Source organism: Herpailurus yagouaroundi, unplaced genomic scaffold (genome assembly GCF_014898765.1).
Source record: "Herpailurus yagouaroundi ecotype Mexico unplaced genomic scaffold, PumYag 77, whole genome shotgun sequence".
NCBI lineage: Eukaryota > Metazoa > Chordata > Mammalia > Carnivora > Felidae > Herpailurus > Herpailurus yagouaroundi.
This window is the reverse complement of record NW_024412388.1, coordinates 1,157,361-1,175,057: the sequence shown is the minus strand read 5'-3', so window position 1 is coordinate 1,175,057 and position 17,697 is coordinate 1,157,361. Positions and strand designations below refer to the sequence as shown.

The window sequence follows — 17,697 nt, the reverse complement described above, 5'->3', positions numbered from 1 at the left end:
CCCCCCCCAGCCCTGCCCAGCATTCACGCTGCCTCCTCGCCCTCTGGGCCATGGAGACCCCGGCCCCGCCAGTCCTCGCCGAACAGGCCGCTCTGCCTTTGGAAGGTAGCAGCTCCTTGGCCGGTTGAGCCTCTGCCCTAAAGACTAACGCAGTGTGTCTGGTCACCTCCACGTGAGACGGCTCTCGGCCCCTTAGGGCCGATAACATTTTATTTTTTTCTTCATATAAATGAAGAAAACATTCCAGCCTGTGGCTGGCTCTCCGCCCCGGGCCCCCTGGCGGTCGTTTGACGGTCGCGGCCCGGCCTGCGCAGCCTTGTTTACTCGGGCCGCGCTCCGCCTTTGTCTCCGCGTCCTACACAGGTGATTAGGGAGTCTAATTGAGTTGGCTGTAAAAAGATAATTAATCGACATTTCCTCCCAGAGAGGTCAAGCGCCGATCTCCCCGCGGTGCAGCCTCCCGTTACCAGTCGCCCCCCACCCGCCCCCCCAGACGCAGCAGTGACCTTTATCTTGCTGATGATTAAAATCGACATAGAGGCCTCGGAAATAACTCCTGGGAGCTGGGGTCGGCATCTCTGGGCAGGGGCCCTGCCTCGAGGGTCAGCCAGGCTGGCCAGTGCCCCCCTAGAGAGGCCAGGACCAGCTCCAAGGGCCCCTGCAGGCCAGGGCGGGACCCTCGCCCCAGAACGCTGTCCCCATGTTGTCCCCAGGCTGAGGAGAACAATGGGTCCCCTGAGACTCTGGTGCGTGGTGAGGCAGCTCTCTCGGAGGGTGGGGGGCTCCAGCCAGGAGCGCGGCCGGGAAGGGGGATCTGCTCCGCCAACAGGGCAGACAAGGTGAGGAAGGGGCCGCAGGAAGGCGTGAGTGTTGGGGGTGCACATGGCCACCCCGTGACAGCAAGATGGATGGTGGCAGGGCCAAGGCCACCGGGACACGACACCTGCAGCAGTACCCCGGGGGCAGGGCGTGAGCAGAGGCCAGAGGGGCCAAGCGTCCAGAGGCTCAGTGTGGCGGCCCGGTCGTGAGCTAGGACGAGACGTAAGGAGTAGCCAGTGCGGCTGGCCCCGGAAGTCCTGTGGCCACAGGGCATGGCATGTGCTCGGACGCAGGAGGAGGTCAGTGGGAGTTTGGGGCTGGGGTTGGGGGGGGGGGTCTCACCCAGTGGTGAGTCCCTGTGCTAGGTGTGAGGCTGGGCCCTGTGATGGCGGCTGAGGGGAGACCAGGATGGGGGGACATCGGTGATGTAGTCCACGTTTCTGGTCGAGCGAGCCGGAGTTGGGGTAGGAATTGGGTCTGGGGGGCAGCACATGCAGGTGTCCGCAGGGAGCGGAGGTGGGTGACTGACCCGAGGAGGCGGGAGCTGGGCGAATGTGGTGGACACCCCCACGGGCAGCAAGGTGCCCACCCAAAGGGGCACAGACGGGGGAGAGAAGAGACCGGCCTCCAGCAGTGGAGGTGGGGGGTGGGGGTCAGCTGCAGCCACTGGTGCCCAGGCAAGGTGCACCGATGTTAGGGCCGAGGACAGCGGCCCCCCGTTGTGGGAAACCCAGATTCTCAACAAACCCTGTGGAGCCCTGGGCTGCGGGCCCCCCTGCTCCGGGACAGAGGGCACTCTGAGAGGACGCACTTCTAAGTGGATTTTAAACTCCTAAGCCGACCAGAGAGCCCTGCTCTCTTTCAGTGGCCAAGCAGGGTCCACAAGGTCTCTCCCCGACCTTCCACGATGGGCTGGGGCACAAGCTGCATAGGAGGCTTCTGGCCTGGCCGGGACACCACCCACCCCACAAACGCCCTGTGCTGCGGTCCACACACGGTCGGGGTGGCTGGGGACGGCAGGAGGCCTGACCTTTTGGGACATCGCACATGCAGGGCAGAGACAAGCTGAGGGACCGCTTGGACGCACGACCTGAGAAGCCACGGTCCAGCTGAGACACGGAGGCAAAGGAGGCCACCGGGCCGTGTGCAAAAAGAGAGGCCGACGCGCGGGGCCCGAGCACGGCCAGGCTGCGGCGACAGCGTTGTGATCAGCCCAGGAGCCCCGCGAGAGCAGCTCTAGCGGGAAGAGCTGGGGCTGAATTCGGGGGGCACAGGACAGGAGCGGCGGCTGCAGGCTGAGCCCCAGTTCTGGGAAGGCGGCGTCACATCTGAGACTCGGGGATGGCCCGAGGAGAGGGGGTGGTCAGGTGCACGAGTTCCACGTGGCACTTTGTGGGGAAGGGGCCTCGGCGCCCAGAGGCCTCCTGGGCCCCAGCGGCCCAATCTCGGGGACCCCTCCTCGCACCGCGGACGTGCCACCGCTTTGGTTTAAGCCCGTTGGTGTTGGGTTTCTCTGGCTTTCGACCAAAAGGGGTCTCGGAGCCGCTTCTCGTCCGGGGACGATGAATGGCAGGAGGTGATGGAGAATGTCAAGCCTGTGGCTGAACCGAACTTGGTCGTCCACGCGCCTACCGGCCACGTTGGGTGACATGGTGTTAGCGGGCAGGCGGGGAGGCCAGCACCGCGGCGCTCTCTGGGCCGGGGCTCCTCACCACGGGGCTGTGACCACAGAGCCCCAGCCCTGACAGGCCCTGGGAGTCCCGTGAGGATCCGCGGGCAGCTGCTTGGTGCCGGGTCGGTGCGTCGGGCTCCGTGGTCGTTGGGCCCCTGAGCCCAGGGAGGCGACGTGCTCCGGGCCCCATGCCCACGTCCCCCAGCCACCCCCGCCCAGGGAAACTGGCACATTTCAGGTCGGGTCTGACGCCGCTGCTGTCGGAGGCGGGCGCTGGGGACCCACTCCTGCACGGTCACCTTGGCAGGGGTATTAGGACACAGAGCCGGGGCCTTCGTTGGCCGGAGGCGTCGATAACAGACAACTGGTTCCTCTCAGGCCCGCTGGAAACCGTCGCTGCGCTCAGAAACAGAAATCATGCCGTCAGCAACGCGGTTCACAGTCGTTGCCTAGGACATAAATAGTGTGGGGACAGCAAAAGCTAATGGAGAGAAGGACTTTAGTTAAAGAATGTCCTTGCAGAAGGAAAGACTTTACTTTTTATAATGCGCCATAATGATGACATTAAGACCCCTCTGAGAGAAATAATTCCCTACCTGTAATTTGGAAATACTTCTGGGGCCCGTAGGCATCTCTCCCTGCAGAAGTTGGGCTCCAGGGAAGGGGACTTAATGCCTACGGCCCCTGGGCCCCATCCAGGGCACGGATGAGAGACGCCCTCCACCCACTGAGCTCCCCCCATTGGCGGGAGCGTCCAGCCCGCCTTGTCCACCTCCAGCTGTCCCCACGGCCCCATCCAGCCCCCTCCCTGCGGTTCGACCAGCTCCTGCTGGTGGCTTCTCCCTGTGTGAGAGCCGGCAGGGACCTCAGGACAGAGGTCAGTCAGGAGAGCTGGGAGCCCAGCCCCCACAGGATAGCGGGTCCCGACGCACACGTGTCTGGGTCAGTGCCGGTGGCCCTCACCAACCTCACGACCCCGTCTCAGCAGCCAGCTTTCTGTGCAAGGGACAGAAGGAGGGGACAGCCAGGGCTGTAGGTCCATTGTCCAGTGCGGCGGAGCCTGGGGAGGGGACCACCAGGAGACGCCCCGTCCCACCTCGGGACACCGGGAGGGGAGGAGTAGGGAAAGCCAGGATGGACAGGGTCCACGGTGGGGGTACCTCCTGCAGGGCCCAGCCCAGCCTGGAGGATTTGGGGGTCTCCTGGGGGGCTCTCGCCCCTTGTGGGGGCTGGTGGCTGCCAGCGGCCCCCATGTTCCACACTCTTCCTGGACCTGGTCCGACATCACCTTAGCATGCAGCCATGACGTAGAAATGTCCTTCTCTGGGTCCTGACCTGGCGCCCAGGGCCTCAGGCAATGGGCTGTGTGGTAGGAGACCCTCCTAGCCCCAGGGCACCAGCCTGCAGGGCTCTCAGGGTGGACCCCAGGTGAGGGGGCGTCAAGAGGCCGGGGCCCCAAAATACACCCACACGGAGCCTGCGTGGTGTAGAGCAGGCTGTGCCCCCTCCCGTCCCCCCAGCCACACGGCCAGTGCCCCGGCCGGCCGAGCTACAGAAGCTTTGCGTCAGGGGCCGTGTGACAGGTTCTTTCCCATCTTAGCTTTGTGCTGTTTGAGGGATGTTCTGTCCTTCACCTTCCAGGAGAAGCCTGGGGATGCGAGCCCCACTGTCCTGAGGACTGCAGGCGAGTGGAACAAGGTTGTGCCCGGTTCTCGGACGTCTGCCTTGGGCCCCCCCCCGCCCGGGTACAGCCCCGTCCTCTTCCTGGACGGCCCCCGTGAGGTATGGGCAGGGAGACACCCCCCCTCCCCAGGGCTCTGTCCACACGGTGCCCGGCACCGAGGCCCATGTGCTGGTTGCCCCTCTGAACCCTCCCCCACTGCTCCTTCCAGAAGGCAGGTGGCAGGCCCAGAGGGGGCCTGGGCCCCGGCAGGACGCCCACCACGCAGGACCCGCCAGAAGGCAGCAGGTAGGAGACACTGACCGACTCAGGGCATTCGGGGGGTTTGGTCCGGCCTCGCCATCAGCGGGACCACAGGTGGGCCCCCCCAGGTGTGCGCTCCGTGCCGGGGCCGGGGTCCCGGTTTCCCACAGGCGGGCGAGCCTGTGACCCCCACAGGCATGGTCTCCGTCTGCCCAGGGACTGCACGCACTTCTGCGGCCTAGACGGCAGGAGAGGCCAGGCTCCCAGCCTCAGGGGAGCCGGGCCCTGGTCCAGGTTGGCGGAGCCGGGTGGCCCACGGAAGGGACGATGCTCCTCGATCGTGTTCGGAGGCCAGGAGGGACCCACAGGGTGGGCAGAGGCGGCCAGAGGCCCGCCACATACCTGCTGCGGGCCCGTGATCCGTCCTGCAGCAGACACACAGGTCGGGGCTGCGAGCCCCACGGTGGGGGCCGAGGAGACTCCACCCTGCCGGTACCTTGGCCGCACGCTCTTCCCAGCCCGGGGCCCTGCCAGGAGGAAGGCTGAGTTCCAGAGAAATCACTCCTGGCAACTGCTTGTGGGAGCAGCCTGTCCCCTGCCAGGCCGTGTGGCCCAAGGCTCAGGTGGGACTGAGCTCACCTCCCTGCCCCCCGGCACCCCCGGCACCCCCCGGCCTGTCCCCAACCCGGTTTGCAGTTCCGTGGGGACTCTGGGGGATGCAGAGCAGAGCTGGGGCCGAAAGCAGCACATCGGGAAGCTGTGGCTGGGACCCTGGGAGCCGGCCCGCTCTTAGAAGGCAGGAACCCTCCGTCTGCAGGCGGGGCGGGGAGAACGTGGCCCCTGGGGGAGGGGCGCCAGGCCTTCGAAGACGCCCACCTGCTGGCAAGGGCAGGCCTCTGACCCTTGTGTGTAGCCTTGTCATCAGCCCGGGGGAGGGGGGGCAGTGGCCAAGGCCAGCGTGCCCGGGGCGCCTCTTGTGGCCTGGGACACGCACATCTCTCTTCACGCGGTCTGCTCCGGGGCACCCGTCGAAATAGCCTCACAAAAGAGCAGAGGCCTGTGGGCACAGAGCCAACGGCAAAACCCTAGGAAAATAAGGCATTGAGTAGAAACCGGAGGAGGGCCCGAGGCATCCGTCCTGAGCCGCCGCAGCCTGCGGACGTTCCGCAGTTAGATTGCTCATCAGTGACGCCAGCGGGCGTGGGACGGGCCGGGACACCCGGAGGCTGGCACAGTATCGGCAGGCTGACAAGCCTTTGATCCCACTGGCGAGGCGGAGCTGGGACGAGCTGTTTCCAGGGGAAGGTGCCACCCTGTGTCGTTCTGAGTCACGGTTTGTGAATCAAATATGAGGCCCGCTTCACACAGTAAGTGGAGAAGCACAGACTTTAAGAAAAAAAAAAAAAAGCCAAGATCCCGCTGAACGTTGACACGCCACACTCAGCCCGCGCTTCGGTCGCGGGCACGCACGTGTGACCCAAAGCTGCAACGCGCGCGGAATAACTCGCGTCGACACGCACAGACCCATCCGTGCCTGGGGCAGAGTTACTGCTTCCTTTTGTAACGGGGGGGGGGGGGGGGGGCAGCTGGAGGCTGTGGGACGAGGAACCGTCTTCCTCCGACACAGACAAGGCCCTCGATGTCTGGTTTCTCCTGAGGGCAGGAGGCAGCGCCCACTCATTCTGTCGGTTCTGGTGCTTGAAATTCAGTGTCCTCGTCCCGGGGTCCTCGCCATCCCAGGAGGGCTCTGCTTGTGAGCCGGTGCCCGTGGCCGGGGCTCCAAGGTCTTCCGAGTAGAGGACCCCAGCAGGGATGGCTTTCAGTGGGAACTCAGGGGCTCGGGCCGCCCCACCCCAGGGCCCGTTTGCAGGCACAGGTCTGAGCAGTGACGCGCAAAGCTCTTTGTGGCCACCGAGCGCCCCCCAGAGCCCACATCCCCTGCCCCGTCACAGGGTCCATGTGGCGCGTCACCTGCCTCAGACCCCACTGCCCAAACAACCACTTTCTCCAGGGCCCCTGCTGTGTGCCCCCGAGGCCCCCTACCCGATCTGGGTGTCTTGTGGCCCCCCCCCGAGGCCCCCAGCATCTGCCCCAGCACCCCCTACCAGTTCTGCTGCGGGGATGTGGACCGTCCCCATGTCCCCCACCCCCCCCCCCCGGCTCCTTACTCTGGTTCAGGCACCAGCATCCCACACCAGCATCCAAACCTGGCTCTTGACCCCAAAAGCCCACCTTTTAGAATCCTAAGAAAACCATCCTTTCTAGCAACCGAGGCGGACTCGGGCAGATCAGGGGCCCCGGACCTCCCCCTGGGTCTGGTTTGCATTCAGGTAGGCCCTCTCGGGGTCTCAGATGTGTGGCTCCGGTCTGGCCCACCCCCAGGGTCAGGGTGTTTGCAGGGCGGTTGCCTCCACGTGAATGGGACCGGGGGGACCAAGATGCCTCCTGACACTCTGCGGAGCCCTCGGCTGCCAGGTCCCGGGTTGGGGCTCTCGTTTGAGAACGCCAGACCCACGGGGGAGGCAGGGGAAGGGAGGCTCTGGCACTCCCTGCCCCAAAAGTCCTTGCCCCTCTCCAGCCCCCACGTGGCACGCAACAACCTCACCCCTGCTGAGGATGGGCTGTGATGTCATCTCACAGACACCCCAACTTCCCGGGGAGGCCACCACTCGGACCCCACTTTCTGTAATGGGGAGCGGGCCTGCTGGGCCTGACCCAGCCCCCGAAATGGGGCACAGGGCCCTGTCGACTCTCCCCCCGGCCCCCACCCCCACCCCAGCTGCCTCAGGCAAACGCATGGACCACAGACCAGCCAGGCATCCCGGCCTAGAAGTCTGTGTTTCTGGTTGTGGGTTGACAGCCTGCCTCCCGGTCTAGAATGAGCCCCCCTGGAGGGCGGAAGGCAGGACCGTGGAGGCCAAAGGCCGGGAGGGGGCAGCCCCCTCTCCCCACCAGGCTCCACCTGCCTCCTCTGCCCCACCCCCAGCGACCCCAGAGCCCCCTCCCTGTTGCACGGTTCCCTCCCACTCACTCAGATGAGATGAGATATTGGCAGAAGCCGGTGACAGACTGCTCCAAGCCTGCCTCCTGCCTGTCCCCAGTCCCCGGCCAGTCGGCAAACACGGTCCCCATGCAAGGTTCCCAAGGTGTTAACAATTTCCGTGGGGGCGAGGCGGGGGTGTGTGCAGATGGCTTCTGCCCGCACACCGCCGCCTCCCCGCGCCCAGGGTCCAGGGGCGCAGAGTGGGCCTGTGGGTGCCGGCACGGTCCAAGAGCTCCCGCAGGCCGAGGGATGGCGGGGCCACGGGGCTGACTTGAATGTCCGAAGCGGTCCGGGCAGCCGCCAGCCCGCCCGGGGTGACCCGGGTCAGCTTCAGGGTCGGCGGCAGCGTGGCCCGTGCCCACGTGCGGCCTCACGGACAGGGGCCGCCTCTGCGTCCTCGCCGAGCCTCCCGCCCCTGGTCACCTGTGTGCCCTGGGCTGCCCACCTCTGCCTGGTGACCCCCAGCAGCCACAGTCCACTAGTCGTTTGCTTGTTTATTCACCCTGCCCGCTGAGCAGCCCAGTGTAGACTTCCAGGAGGCTCGCCCAATGGAAATGACTGAAAAAGGTGCCTCCATACTCACAAAGATGAAGAAGGTCACGCCACCCTGTCATTTCAGAGCTGGCGGAGGTTTGATTTGCATAAGAAGGGAGAGAACTGGCTGCCTCCAGCTTCCAGGCGCAGTTCTGCGGTATCGTCAGTGACTGAGGAGAATCACCTTTGTGCATTTTGGCGAAGGGAAGGGAGGTGAAGGGTCACCCGCCAAGGCCGCTGGGCCCGCAGTGGCTTCTACCCTCCAGCACACGTGCTCTCACTGTTTATTCGTGGGGCGTGCCACCTGGGGAAGGGGGCACTTAGGTGCAGCCATGTGGTCCCGTCCCCAGCCCCCAGCCCTCTTGGAGTGCTTCACTACAGACCCCAGCGAGCCATGCTCAGCAGGGTCCCTGCTGGGAGGGCCCTGAGCCCTGTCCCAGGGGCCCTGAGCCGTGTCCCGGGAAATGGCATGAATCACGGCCCTGACTTCTTCCCTCAGAGTCTGGGACCTGACTTCCCACCTCCCCAGGGTCACGTGGGGGCTTTCCGTGTGGACCCCGCCTGGGGGTGGTCTGCAGATGGCTTCGGGGTTTGCGCACGGACCCCATCCTGGAGCAGAGAGGGGCAGTCGCTGGCCAGGCCCTGCGAGGAGCCCGGAGGCTGACCCTCTGTGCCCACGGCCCGGGGCGAGGCTGCATCCCCAGGGCCTGGGGCTGTGCTCCAAGGGCCCCAGCCGGGCCTGCCCAACTGGATCCGGCTGACCCTGGAGGCCCCTGCCCGGGGCATCTGCGGGTCTCGGCGGGGCCAGCCAGTGGTGGTCTCACGGGACAGCACCCAGGACCCAGGGCAGAGGAGGGGGCAAGGCAGGTGGACCCGTGTCCCCGGGGCAGGGTCATCGAGGAGCCCGGGATGGAGGCTTGGACAGCCTCCCCAAGAAGTCAGAGGCCTGCGTCAGGTGCTCAGCGGTCACCTGCGCGACCCTGCCCGGAGGGGTTGCCAGCACCAAATATCTATTCAAGTAAAAACAGTAATTGGCCCCATCTGTGTTGGCCTGGTGACTGATGAAGTGACTAATCGCGGAAGTCTTAATTAAACCCATTTTTCTCCGGGTGAGCAGGGGAGGGGCCGTGCCGGCCAGCACATCAGGCTCCGGGCTGGCCGAGTGCTGAGCCGGCAGTGAGCAGTCACGGGCAAGGTCGGCCCGAGGCCCCCACCCACCCCCGGGCAGACTGGCCGCCGCGTTGTGCTGTTACAAAACACGCACTTAGGGTTTGGGGGAGAATGCCCCGTTTCAGTGGAATTCTCACGGGCGGCTGGGCAGACTCACAGCCACATTTACACAACAGACTTCGTCTTTTGCAGCTGACACAACTCCACATCATTCAGGAACTGACGGGGCCCTGTGTCATGTTGTGAAATTCCGTAATATGCCAGGAATGTCTCCGCAGGAATGCAGCGAGAAGCGTGCGGTGGACAGCGGGCTCTCCCAGGGAAGAGCAGGGCCCTGGGCGGGGGCCTCCAGGGTCACCGGGGTCTCAGAGACGACAGGCTCAGGCTGGTGGCCTGTCCCTCGTCTGAGCACCAGGGGTGAGGGGGCGGGGGGGGGGGGGGCAGTGCAGGGTCCAATCGGGAAGGCCCTCGGATCAGCCCCTTGGCTCCTCGCCCGGCCCAGCCAGCTACTGCCCCGCGCTGCCCTACCGGTGGGGTTCACGCATCCCCTTCCCTGCACCACGGCCGCCTCTGGGGCCACTTCTGGGTGCCCTCCACCCTCTCTCCCTCCACTCCGTGACCTACACAGGGCTCAGCTCAGGAGACTGGAGTGCTTGCTTCGTTACCCAAAGGTCCGGGGTGAAGCCCTCAGCCCCTCCGCCCTGCGGCACCCCCTCCGGCTCACCTGTGCCCCCGCCCTGTTCTCCACACACAGCAACCCCCCGGCCCCCCCCCCCCCCCCCCCGCGCACCCCCCCCCCCCCCCCCCCCCCCCCGCCAGCCTTTGGCACACGCCGGCCCCTCAGCTAGGAAGGTCTTCCTCGGCCTGCGGCCTGCGTCACCAGGCAATGTGTCTGCTGTAGGGCAGCCCTGCTCCCAGGGGTGTCCCAGCAAAGTGCGGGGCCGGGGGGACGGGTAGCTTGATCTCAGATGAGCCCCACGGCAGCGCGGTGGGGGAGGGCTCCCAACACAAGAGGGAGCCAGGCAGAGGGCTCTGGTCCCCTGGGGACCTCGTCACCCCTTCCTTGGCCACCGGCCCCTGGCAGAGTGGGCCCGGCCTCCCCCCCCCCCCCACCACCGCCACCCCCTGGGCTAGAGGCTCCTCCGGGCATGTTCATGGAAAATCAGACATAGAGACTGATGGGTTTCTCTGCTTCCTCAGAAACTCTAAAGATGGAGAACTGAGCCCCGTCGTCCGAGCAGGAGTAATAAACGGAAGCAGGTGTGAGGCCCAGGCGGGAACAGCTGGGCTGATGGGGCGCCCTCACCCCACCCCACCCCCACAGCCCCACAGCACAGCACGACAGGCTGGAGGCTGGCGGCAGGCGGGGCCTTAACCCTTACACGCCCACACCTTCACGTCCCCTCCCCGCCCCGCCATCCGAGGCCCCCGGCCGCTCTCCCGCCTGTGCAAGCAGGGGCCTCACTTGCCGGGGCCACTGTGGCAGTGTGACCCCAGTGCCCCTGGGTGCCCCGTGGAGCAGAACACGCTCTGCAGAGGGGGAGCAGCCGGGGCTGCGTGCCCACGGCACCCCGTGTCTGTGTGCCCACGGCACCCCGTGTCCTTGCCCGTGGCCGTCACTCAGGACCCACAGCCCTGAGGCTCCTGTTTCCCAGGGGTCCCCCGGGAGTGGTGATGGTTTCCAGCTCAGCCCCAAATCCGGGCCAGCCGTGCTCCAACAATTAGCTGATGTTCTGATTTTGGAAATTCCTTATGGGCTCTGTGTGGGGGCCACAGAGAGCCCCGGGTCTCCCGTCCCACGTGAGCAGGTCGGGAGAGCCGGGCCGCTTCCCTGCGGACCACACGCCCTCAGGGTGGCAGTTGTCCCCAATCCCTGCCTTGACTGGCATTGGACTCCGTGGCTCCCCGGTTCCCTAAGCCGGCACATCCCATCGGTACCGGAGGACTGCCATGATGCCCACACGGCTGTGGGCAGAGGCCGGGACCCGGGGCCTTGACCTAGACGGCTCTGGGCGGGGAGCTCTCCCCGGCCAGGAAATGGGTGCCTTCTCGCCATGCTGAGCCCCAAGCAGACTGGTCCCCGTGCCCAGGTCAGGTCTCAGGGCCTCCACACCCCATGCCCTGCCCACATGCCCACCTCAGCCTGAAAAACTGATGACAGCCAGGGTCAGGACCAGGCCTGACCAAGTCGCGGGCCTGCTTCCCCAGCCCTCTAGCCCTAAGTCGGGTCTGTAGCCAACGGCCCTCCTCTGCCGGGCCACGGGGCCACCCTGCCCACAGCCCTGCAGGTCCCTTGGTGGGCCTGTGGGTGGACAGGCCCGGGTCGCACAGGCTGCCAGAGACCTTTGGCTCCCCCCAAGGGAACCCCTTTCTCTCGCCACCCACCGTGTGCTTGACTGCGGGGTCTTGACGTCCCCTCCCCAGCTGCCCCCCTCTGTTCAGCTGCCCAGGAAAGGGACGAGCGTGCACAGGTCGCCGGGTTCCTGTCCCACTGGGCCAGGGTCTGGCTGGGCGGCCTCAGGCTTCCTCTTCGATTATGGCTGTTTCCATAGCTCCGCCCACCTGGGCGTGCCCGGGCTGCTGTGGGCCTCGCCTCAGCAGTGGTTCTGCTGAGGGTCAGACATGCTGCTGGTAATTCCGGTGGGACGGAGTCCCGAGGCGTGTCCCTGGGGGGCTGCATGGTGTTTCAGCGCAGTCCTGAGAGACGCTTGTCCTGGAAGAGGTGAAGGCAGGAGAGCCTGCTGAGGTTGCTCGGCTCGGCTCAGACAGGACACTCTCGGGTCCTACGGAAAGGGAAAGGCACGGGTCAGGGGGAGCGGCAGGACCGGCGGTGCCGAGGGGAAGGCAGCTGGGTCTGTGGGCCCCTCAGGTATCTGATAGGAACCTGATAGGAACCTGCAGGTTACTTGTCGGCCCTGAAAGGAGGCTGTCCGGTCCCCTCCTCGTGCCAGCTTGGCCGTTGGTCCCACGGGTGAGGCCCGCCAGGCCTGATGGGGACCAGGAGACCCACCACGGGGACCTCGCCACAGAGTATTCACACTGGTCCAGGCCCCACCTCACAGCGACACAAGCAGTCAGGACAATATGCCCCTTGGGGGCCCTGGAAGGACAACCCCGACTAGCAGGCACACAGGCCTCACGCCCTGCCCTCCACTAGGAGCCCCGGCCCTCGGGCCACGGAGACACGAGTTGGGGCCATCTGAGCACCACGTCTCAGTCTGGTCTGTAAACGCGGGACCGTAAGGGGCTGGGTTTGCCCTCCCACAGGTAAACAGGTAACAAGCCGGATAAGATCCAGGAAACCATGGCCAGCCTTCAAGACACTGGGTATCAGGTGATGAAGGGGGAGCCCCTGAGAGGCCCCAGCTCGTTCCCAGAGCATTACCGTCTGTAGTGCAGGGAGGGGACCCGGCAGGCTCAGGGGTCCTCACGAGGGGAGAGAAGGAGCTGGGAGTCCCGGGAAGCTAAGGCAGCTAGAGTTTGCAGGAGGCAGCACGGGAGGGGGGAGTCCTAGAGATCTGCGGAGCGCGAGGAACGTGCTTGAACGTGCCAGGAAAACCAGCGAGAGGGTCACAGCAAGTCCTGCCCGGAGCTCACACGGGGCTGTGAAGAGTGCTCGGTCCAGGGGCCAGTCCGGAAGACCTCAACTCACAGGACGTCAGAAGAGTACTAAGTGGTGGGGAATAGTTAACCATATCTCGAACCCCACCTTGCAAGCCTTAAAGGCAAGACCCAAGAGGATCAAACCGTCTCTAAGTAACCAAACAGCATCAAGACTATAAGAATACAAAAGCAGCCAGTGGCCAAGAAAGTAGAATTCACAATGTCTGACATCTGACCGAAAATTACCAGGCACACAAAGAAAGCAGGAAAGTATAACCCATGATGAGGAAAAATGAACCGATCAAAGCTGACCCAGAAAGGACACCAATGGAAGAGCCAGTAGACGGCGGCGTGAGACGTCGTCACTGGATTCTGTGTGTCCAGCAGGGAAGACCGGCCACGCTCGGCAGACGTGAGGCATGAAGGAGTGGGCTCACCCACCAAAGATGATGTGCGTGGGCAGGGGTGGGCGGGAGGGGCGTGAACTTGCAGGCACAGCCACAGAAACCCCCCGGATGAAGCCCAGGGAGAGAAGCAGGGCTGAACTTCTTGAGCGGAGCGTTTTGAACTGCCGAACAGCTCCTCTCCGCCAAACACGCACGGAATCAGAGGCTCCCAAGTGCCGCAAGGGAAGGACGCGGCCGAAGAGACGGTCAAAGAAATAACGGCCACCGTGTTTTCAAACTCATCGCAAACTATAAACCTACAGATTCAAGACACAAGGAACCCCAAGCACAGGAAACATGAGGACAAGGACGCCAGCCACAGATAAAGAGAAAACCAGGCTGGAGCCCTGGGTCCCCAGCGCCGCCCGGCCCCTGGGTCCCGACTCTCCCAGCGCCCTTTTCCGCCCAGGAGGCGCCGGCGCCGGTTCCCAGAGGGGGCCTGTTCCCTCCTCTGGCTCTGACCTCGATTCCTGGAGGCTCAGCTCAGTGCCGTCTACACAGTCAGTGCCCAGTTAGTGTTCCTGCTGTCACGCTGCGGCCCAGGGCTCCCCGTGCACCCTCAGCAGGTGGCCTCTCGGGACCGCCTCCCAGGGCGCCGAGTCCCCACCCCGCGGGTCTGGGAGAACCGTCCGCTGATGAGTCGGCGCCTCTGGCCTCTCCTCACACCGAGACTCCCCAGCTGCTTCCCAGCTCGGCCTCCGATTTCTCAAGGCCCTGGGGGTTCTGTAAAAACTCTCAGGATTCTTGTAACCCCGTCTATTTCTCTTGACTCTGGCAGGCTGACAGACTCTGGTTATTCTTAGTGCTGAATTATTTATCCGCGTTCCCCTCCTCACCCACATTTCAGAATCTGTAACGTGGCTCCTGGGTCCCAGCCAAGGCCCATTTCCCCCCGCTCAAAATGAAGTAATTTTAAAATCTCTTGTCTTTAATTTTTTATCACCCAAACCATGGCCGTGGTAATTAAGCTTGGCAAGGGGTCGGACCCTGGCAGGTCGCCGAGCCGATGCCAGGGAGCCCCCGTCCTCCACCCCCAGCTCTGATAACAGGAAACCACCACCAGCCACGGAGGCCGGGGTGGGAGGAGTCCCGTGGCTCCCCCCAAGGCCCCCGGGTAGATCCTTCAGGGCAAAGCCCAGCCCGTCGCTCTGGGGCCTCTGTCCCACCAAGAAGGTGCATCTGGCAGCTGGGGGTCCAGGTGGGCACCCTCCTGTCCCCAAGGTGGCCTCCTGGTGGCCACCCCTGCGGGCAGGCAGAAACCCCCGGTCAGGTCAAAGCCCTCAGACTCGGGCTTGATTGAGCCGCCTCGGGCTGCCCGTCAGGGCCTCTTGTGGCCGCCACGTGGCCACCGCGTGAGAAGTGAGGGTCTCCGTCCCTCGGACTTGGGTCCAGGCCCGGGGAACCCCGCACAGCCTGTCTCTGCCTGCTACCTTTTCTTTCCCTTCCCATGAGGCTCCCAGGTAGCAATGGCCTCCGGTCCCTCTGAGGGGGACACAGGAGGACGCACCAGGGCCCCGCCGAGCCCGGCTGCCGCTGGAAAATAAACACCACTGGTAAGTCACTTCCAAGCAGAGCCGGTGTGCCAGCCCTTCTCCGAGCGGCCTCTCTGCTCGGCATTGTGGGGGCTCCGTGCAAAGAACCTTTGATCCTGCAGTGCTGTGGAAACAGGGATGGGTCTGTTGGGGTCTGGCTCCAGCCTCGGTGGCCATGTTTGGGTTTAGACGGCGAGGCACCGGGCCCAGGGGCAGAGAGCTGTCCCGACGGGGGCACCCTCCACCCTCGGGAGGCAGAGATGGGCCTCGGAGGACAGGACGGTCACACCTGTGCCCGCCTGAGGCCGGCAGGCAGGAACAGCAGGGTCTCCGTTGTCCTCAGGGCCCCGGGGCTGCGGTTCAGGGGCTTCCTTCTCTCCCTGCAGGCCTGACGGGGCGGCCACCGCAGAGCCCGCGGCTGCGGCCTTCCCAGGTAGGTGGCCGGCAGGGGACGGGGTGGGGGTGGGGGGCCGGTTCCACCCACCACCCCACAATCCACATGTATCATCGTTGCTGACCTTTTGGAAAGACTCCCTTCCTCTGAACGCACCCCTAAATCCAACACTCATCTTGACTCTGGAAGCCAGGGAATCAGAGAGGGCGACTCCCAGCCCGGCCGCTCCCCGTGCCCCTCTGGGCTCCCCCAGAGGCACCCCAGGTGGAGGGGGCACGGATGGGGGATGGGCTTCCACCAGGCCCTCCCCGGGCCCTTGGAATGGCCGCGGGTGCCGGGGGGGGGGGGGCCTCTCTGTCCCCACGGGCGAAGTGAACGTCCCTGGCTCCTTGTGTCCAGGGTCCCGATCGGAAGGCCGGCAGGCTTCCAGGTCTGGGCCCCCTCAGCCCTTCGTGTACTTGAAGCCTGTGGCCCACAGAGCCCCCCTTGTGTGGGGGAGGGCTGGGCCGGGCTCTGGGCAGCGCCCCCCACCTTGCCGTGCGGGCCGGCGCTAGGAGTCCCGACAGCAGCCACGTGAGTCTGCTGACGCCAGCAAAGCTGGTGCTGTGGTCGCCCTATTTTAGGACCCTGGGCCCCTCGTGCGTGGGCAGAGGCGGCGCCCCCTGCACCCAGTTGCGGGGTCCGATGGGCGACAGGCCGGAGGAGGGCCGGGCCCGAGGAGAAGCGACTTCCGGCTTCGAGGGGTGAAGCCGGTGGGTGGCCGCGCCGCCTCTGTGGGGACGCTGGGCACCGGGCCCACGGCCAGGCCGCGTGGGCCGGGCCTCGGGTGGCTTCTGAGGCCGGCACGGTGGCCACCGGCCAGACCCCCTGCCGTCCTCGGGGAGAAGAGCGCGGCAGGGAGGTGAGCCGAGGGCTGGGCCTGGTCCTGCGGCCGCTGCCCGCGGAGCTCGCCCCCCAGCCGGCGCGCTGGCCGCAGGTTGGTGTAGCCGTGTTCCCGGGAACACCTAGAAACCGGCTGCTTGGAAACACTGTGGCGTTGCCATGCGCGGCTTTTCCTCCAGGCCGGCCAGGGAGGCCTGGTGCCCGGGGCTGCAGAACGCGGGCCCCCGCCCAGGCCCCCCGAATTTCTGAAGGAACTGACTCAAAGCCCAGCAAACTCCTGCCCGCCCCCCCACCGAGGCTCTTTCCCGTCCTGCCACCCCCCCCCGCCCGCCCCGCCAGAACACAGGGTGTCCACAGCCCCTGGTGACTGTGCAGCGAGGGGAGTGCCTGCTTCCCAGACCAGGGCGCTGGAATGTTCTCTCTGACGGTGTGAGCCGCCTCCTGCGCCCCGTTTCAGCTGCGGCCGCATTCCTGGTGTGAGCCCGGGCCAGCCCAGCGAGGTTTTTCCACGCTCCGGTGCCAGCCCCCTCGGGCTCGGGGGAGGGGAATAGGACGGTTTCTATGGCAATCACACTTTCTGTTATTTCTTATTTTCTTTTTTATGGTTTCTCCAACTTTGAAGCTCTGCAGACAGTTTACAGACTGCAGAAGGGAAAGTGTTTCTCCATCCCCGGGGCGCCCTCGAGGGCGGCCCCCCCCCCCCGCCCCACCTCGCCGGCCTGAGCCCGGCCGGGCGGGGGCTTCAAACGAACCAGACGACGGTGTCCTCAGAGGCTTAATTATTTAAAAAAGCATTTTAGAGGAAATGAATTGCTTTTCTGTTACAAAGATGGGGAGTTTTCTCAAAAGGATCCTCGCACTCAGTCATGCAGCCCCATCGGGGGTGAGGGGTGCTCCGCGCGCCAGGTCCTGGGGTCGCAGGGCCCGGGAGGACACCTGAGGTCCTGGGCAGGGTCTGGGGGTGGGCAGAAGCCAGGGCAGGGGCCCGGACGGGGGGGGGGGGACTACTGGGGGGACCGAGTCTGAGCGCCCGTGTTTTGCAGGGGAGTATGTCGTCATGATCCGCGATGTGACCGACCCTCCCTTCCTGGGCCACGTGCTGCCCACCGCCTTCAAACACCTTCGGGTCTCGGGGAAGGGGACGGACCGGCAGCCCCACATCCCTGGAGAAGGCCCTGAATCCCTGAGCTAGAAGAACCATCCCCATGCGCCCGAGAGCCACCAGTGTCCTCTCTCCCCCAGGGAGACCCCTGCCTTTCAAGGGCACCCTCCTCCCAGTGGCCTGAGTGGGGGCCGGAGGGGCCACCTTTCGTGCACCCCAAGGCCACTGGCTTTAATAAAATGCTCAGCACTGACTGCCGAGGTGCCTCGCCCAGACGCAAGCCCCTTCCCGCACACCCAGGATACCCGTGGAGGCTCAGCCGGGTGCGTGCCGGACCCCCTTCCGCCTGGCACCCCTGGGCCCCAGGCTGAGCCCAGGCCGGGCTGGGGATGGGACGGTCCCGGTCCCCCTGCTACGGAGTCTGGCAGCGACGCTGGCACAACCCCTGCCTTGGAGGGTGGCTCAGTCCCCCCCCCCCCCCCCCCCCCGCCCCGCAAACAGCCTGGGGACACTGGAAACGGCTGCCAAAGGAGAAATCAAGAGGCAGTAAGCAGGTGACTGGCTTTCCAGAAACAA

The 17,697-nt window shown here is 65.3% G+C and overlaps 1 protein-coding gene across 1 annotated transcript in view; it reads left to right on the top strand.

The window, feature by feature from the left end:
• MORN1 (MORN repeat containing 1) overlaps window positions 1-17,374 on the top strand; it is a 52,036-nt gene extending 34,662 nt beyond the window's left edge. The window contains 5 exon segments of the mRNA XM_040458854.1: window positions 4,133-4,215; window positions 4,217-4,273; window positions 4,384-4,460; window positions 15,130-15,176; window positions 17,063-17,374. Of these exon segments, the coding sequence (XP_040314788.1) occupies window positions 4,133-4,215; window positions 4,217-4,273; window positions 4,384-4,460; window positions 15,130-15,176; window positions 17,063-17,211 (413 nt within the window). The 3' untranslated portion in view covers window positions 17,212-17,374.
• The last annotated feature ends 323 nt before the right edge of the window (window positions 17,375-17,697 follow it).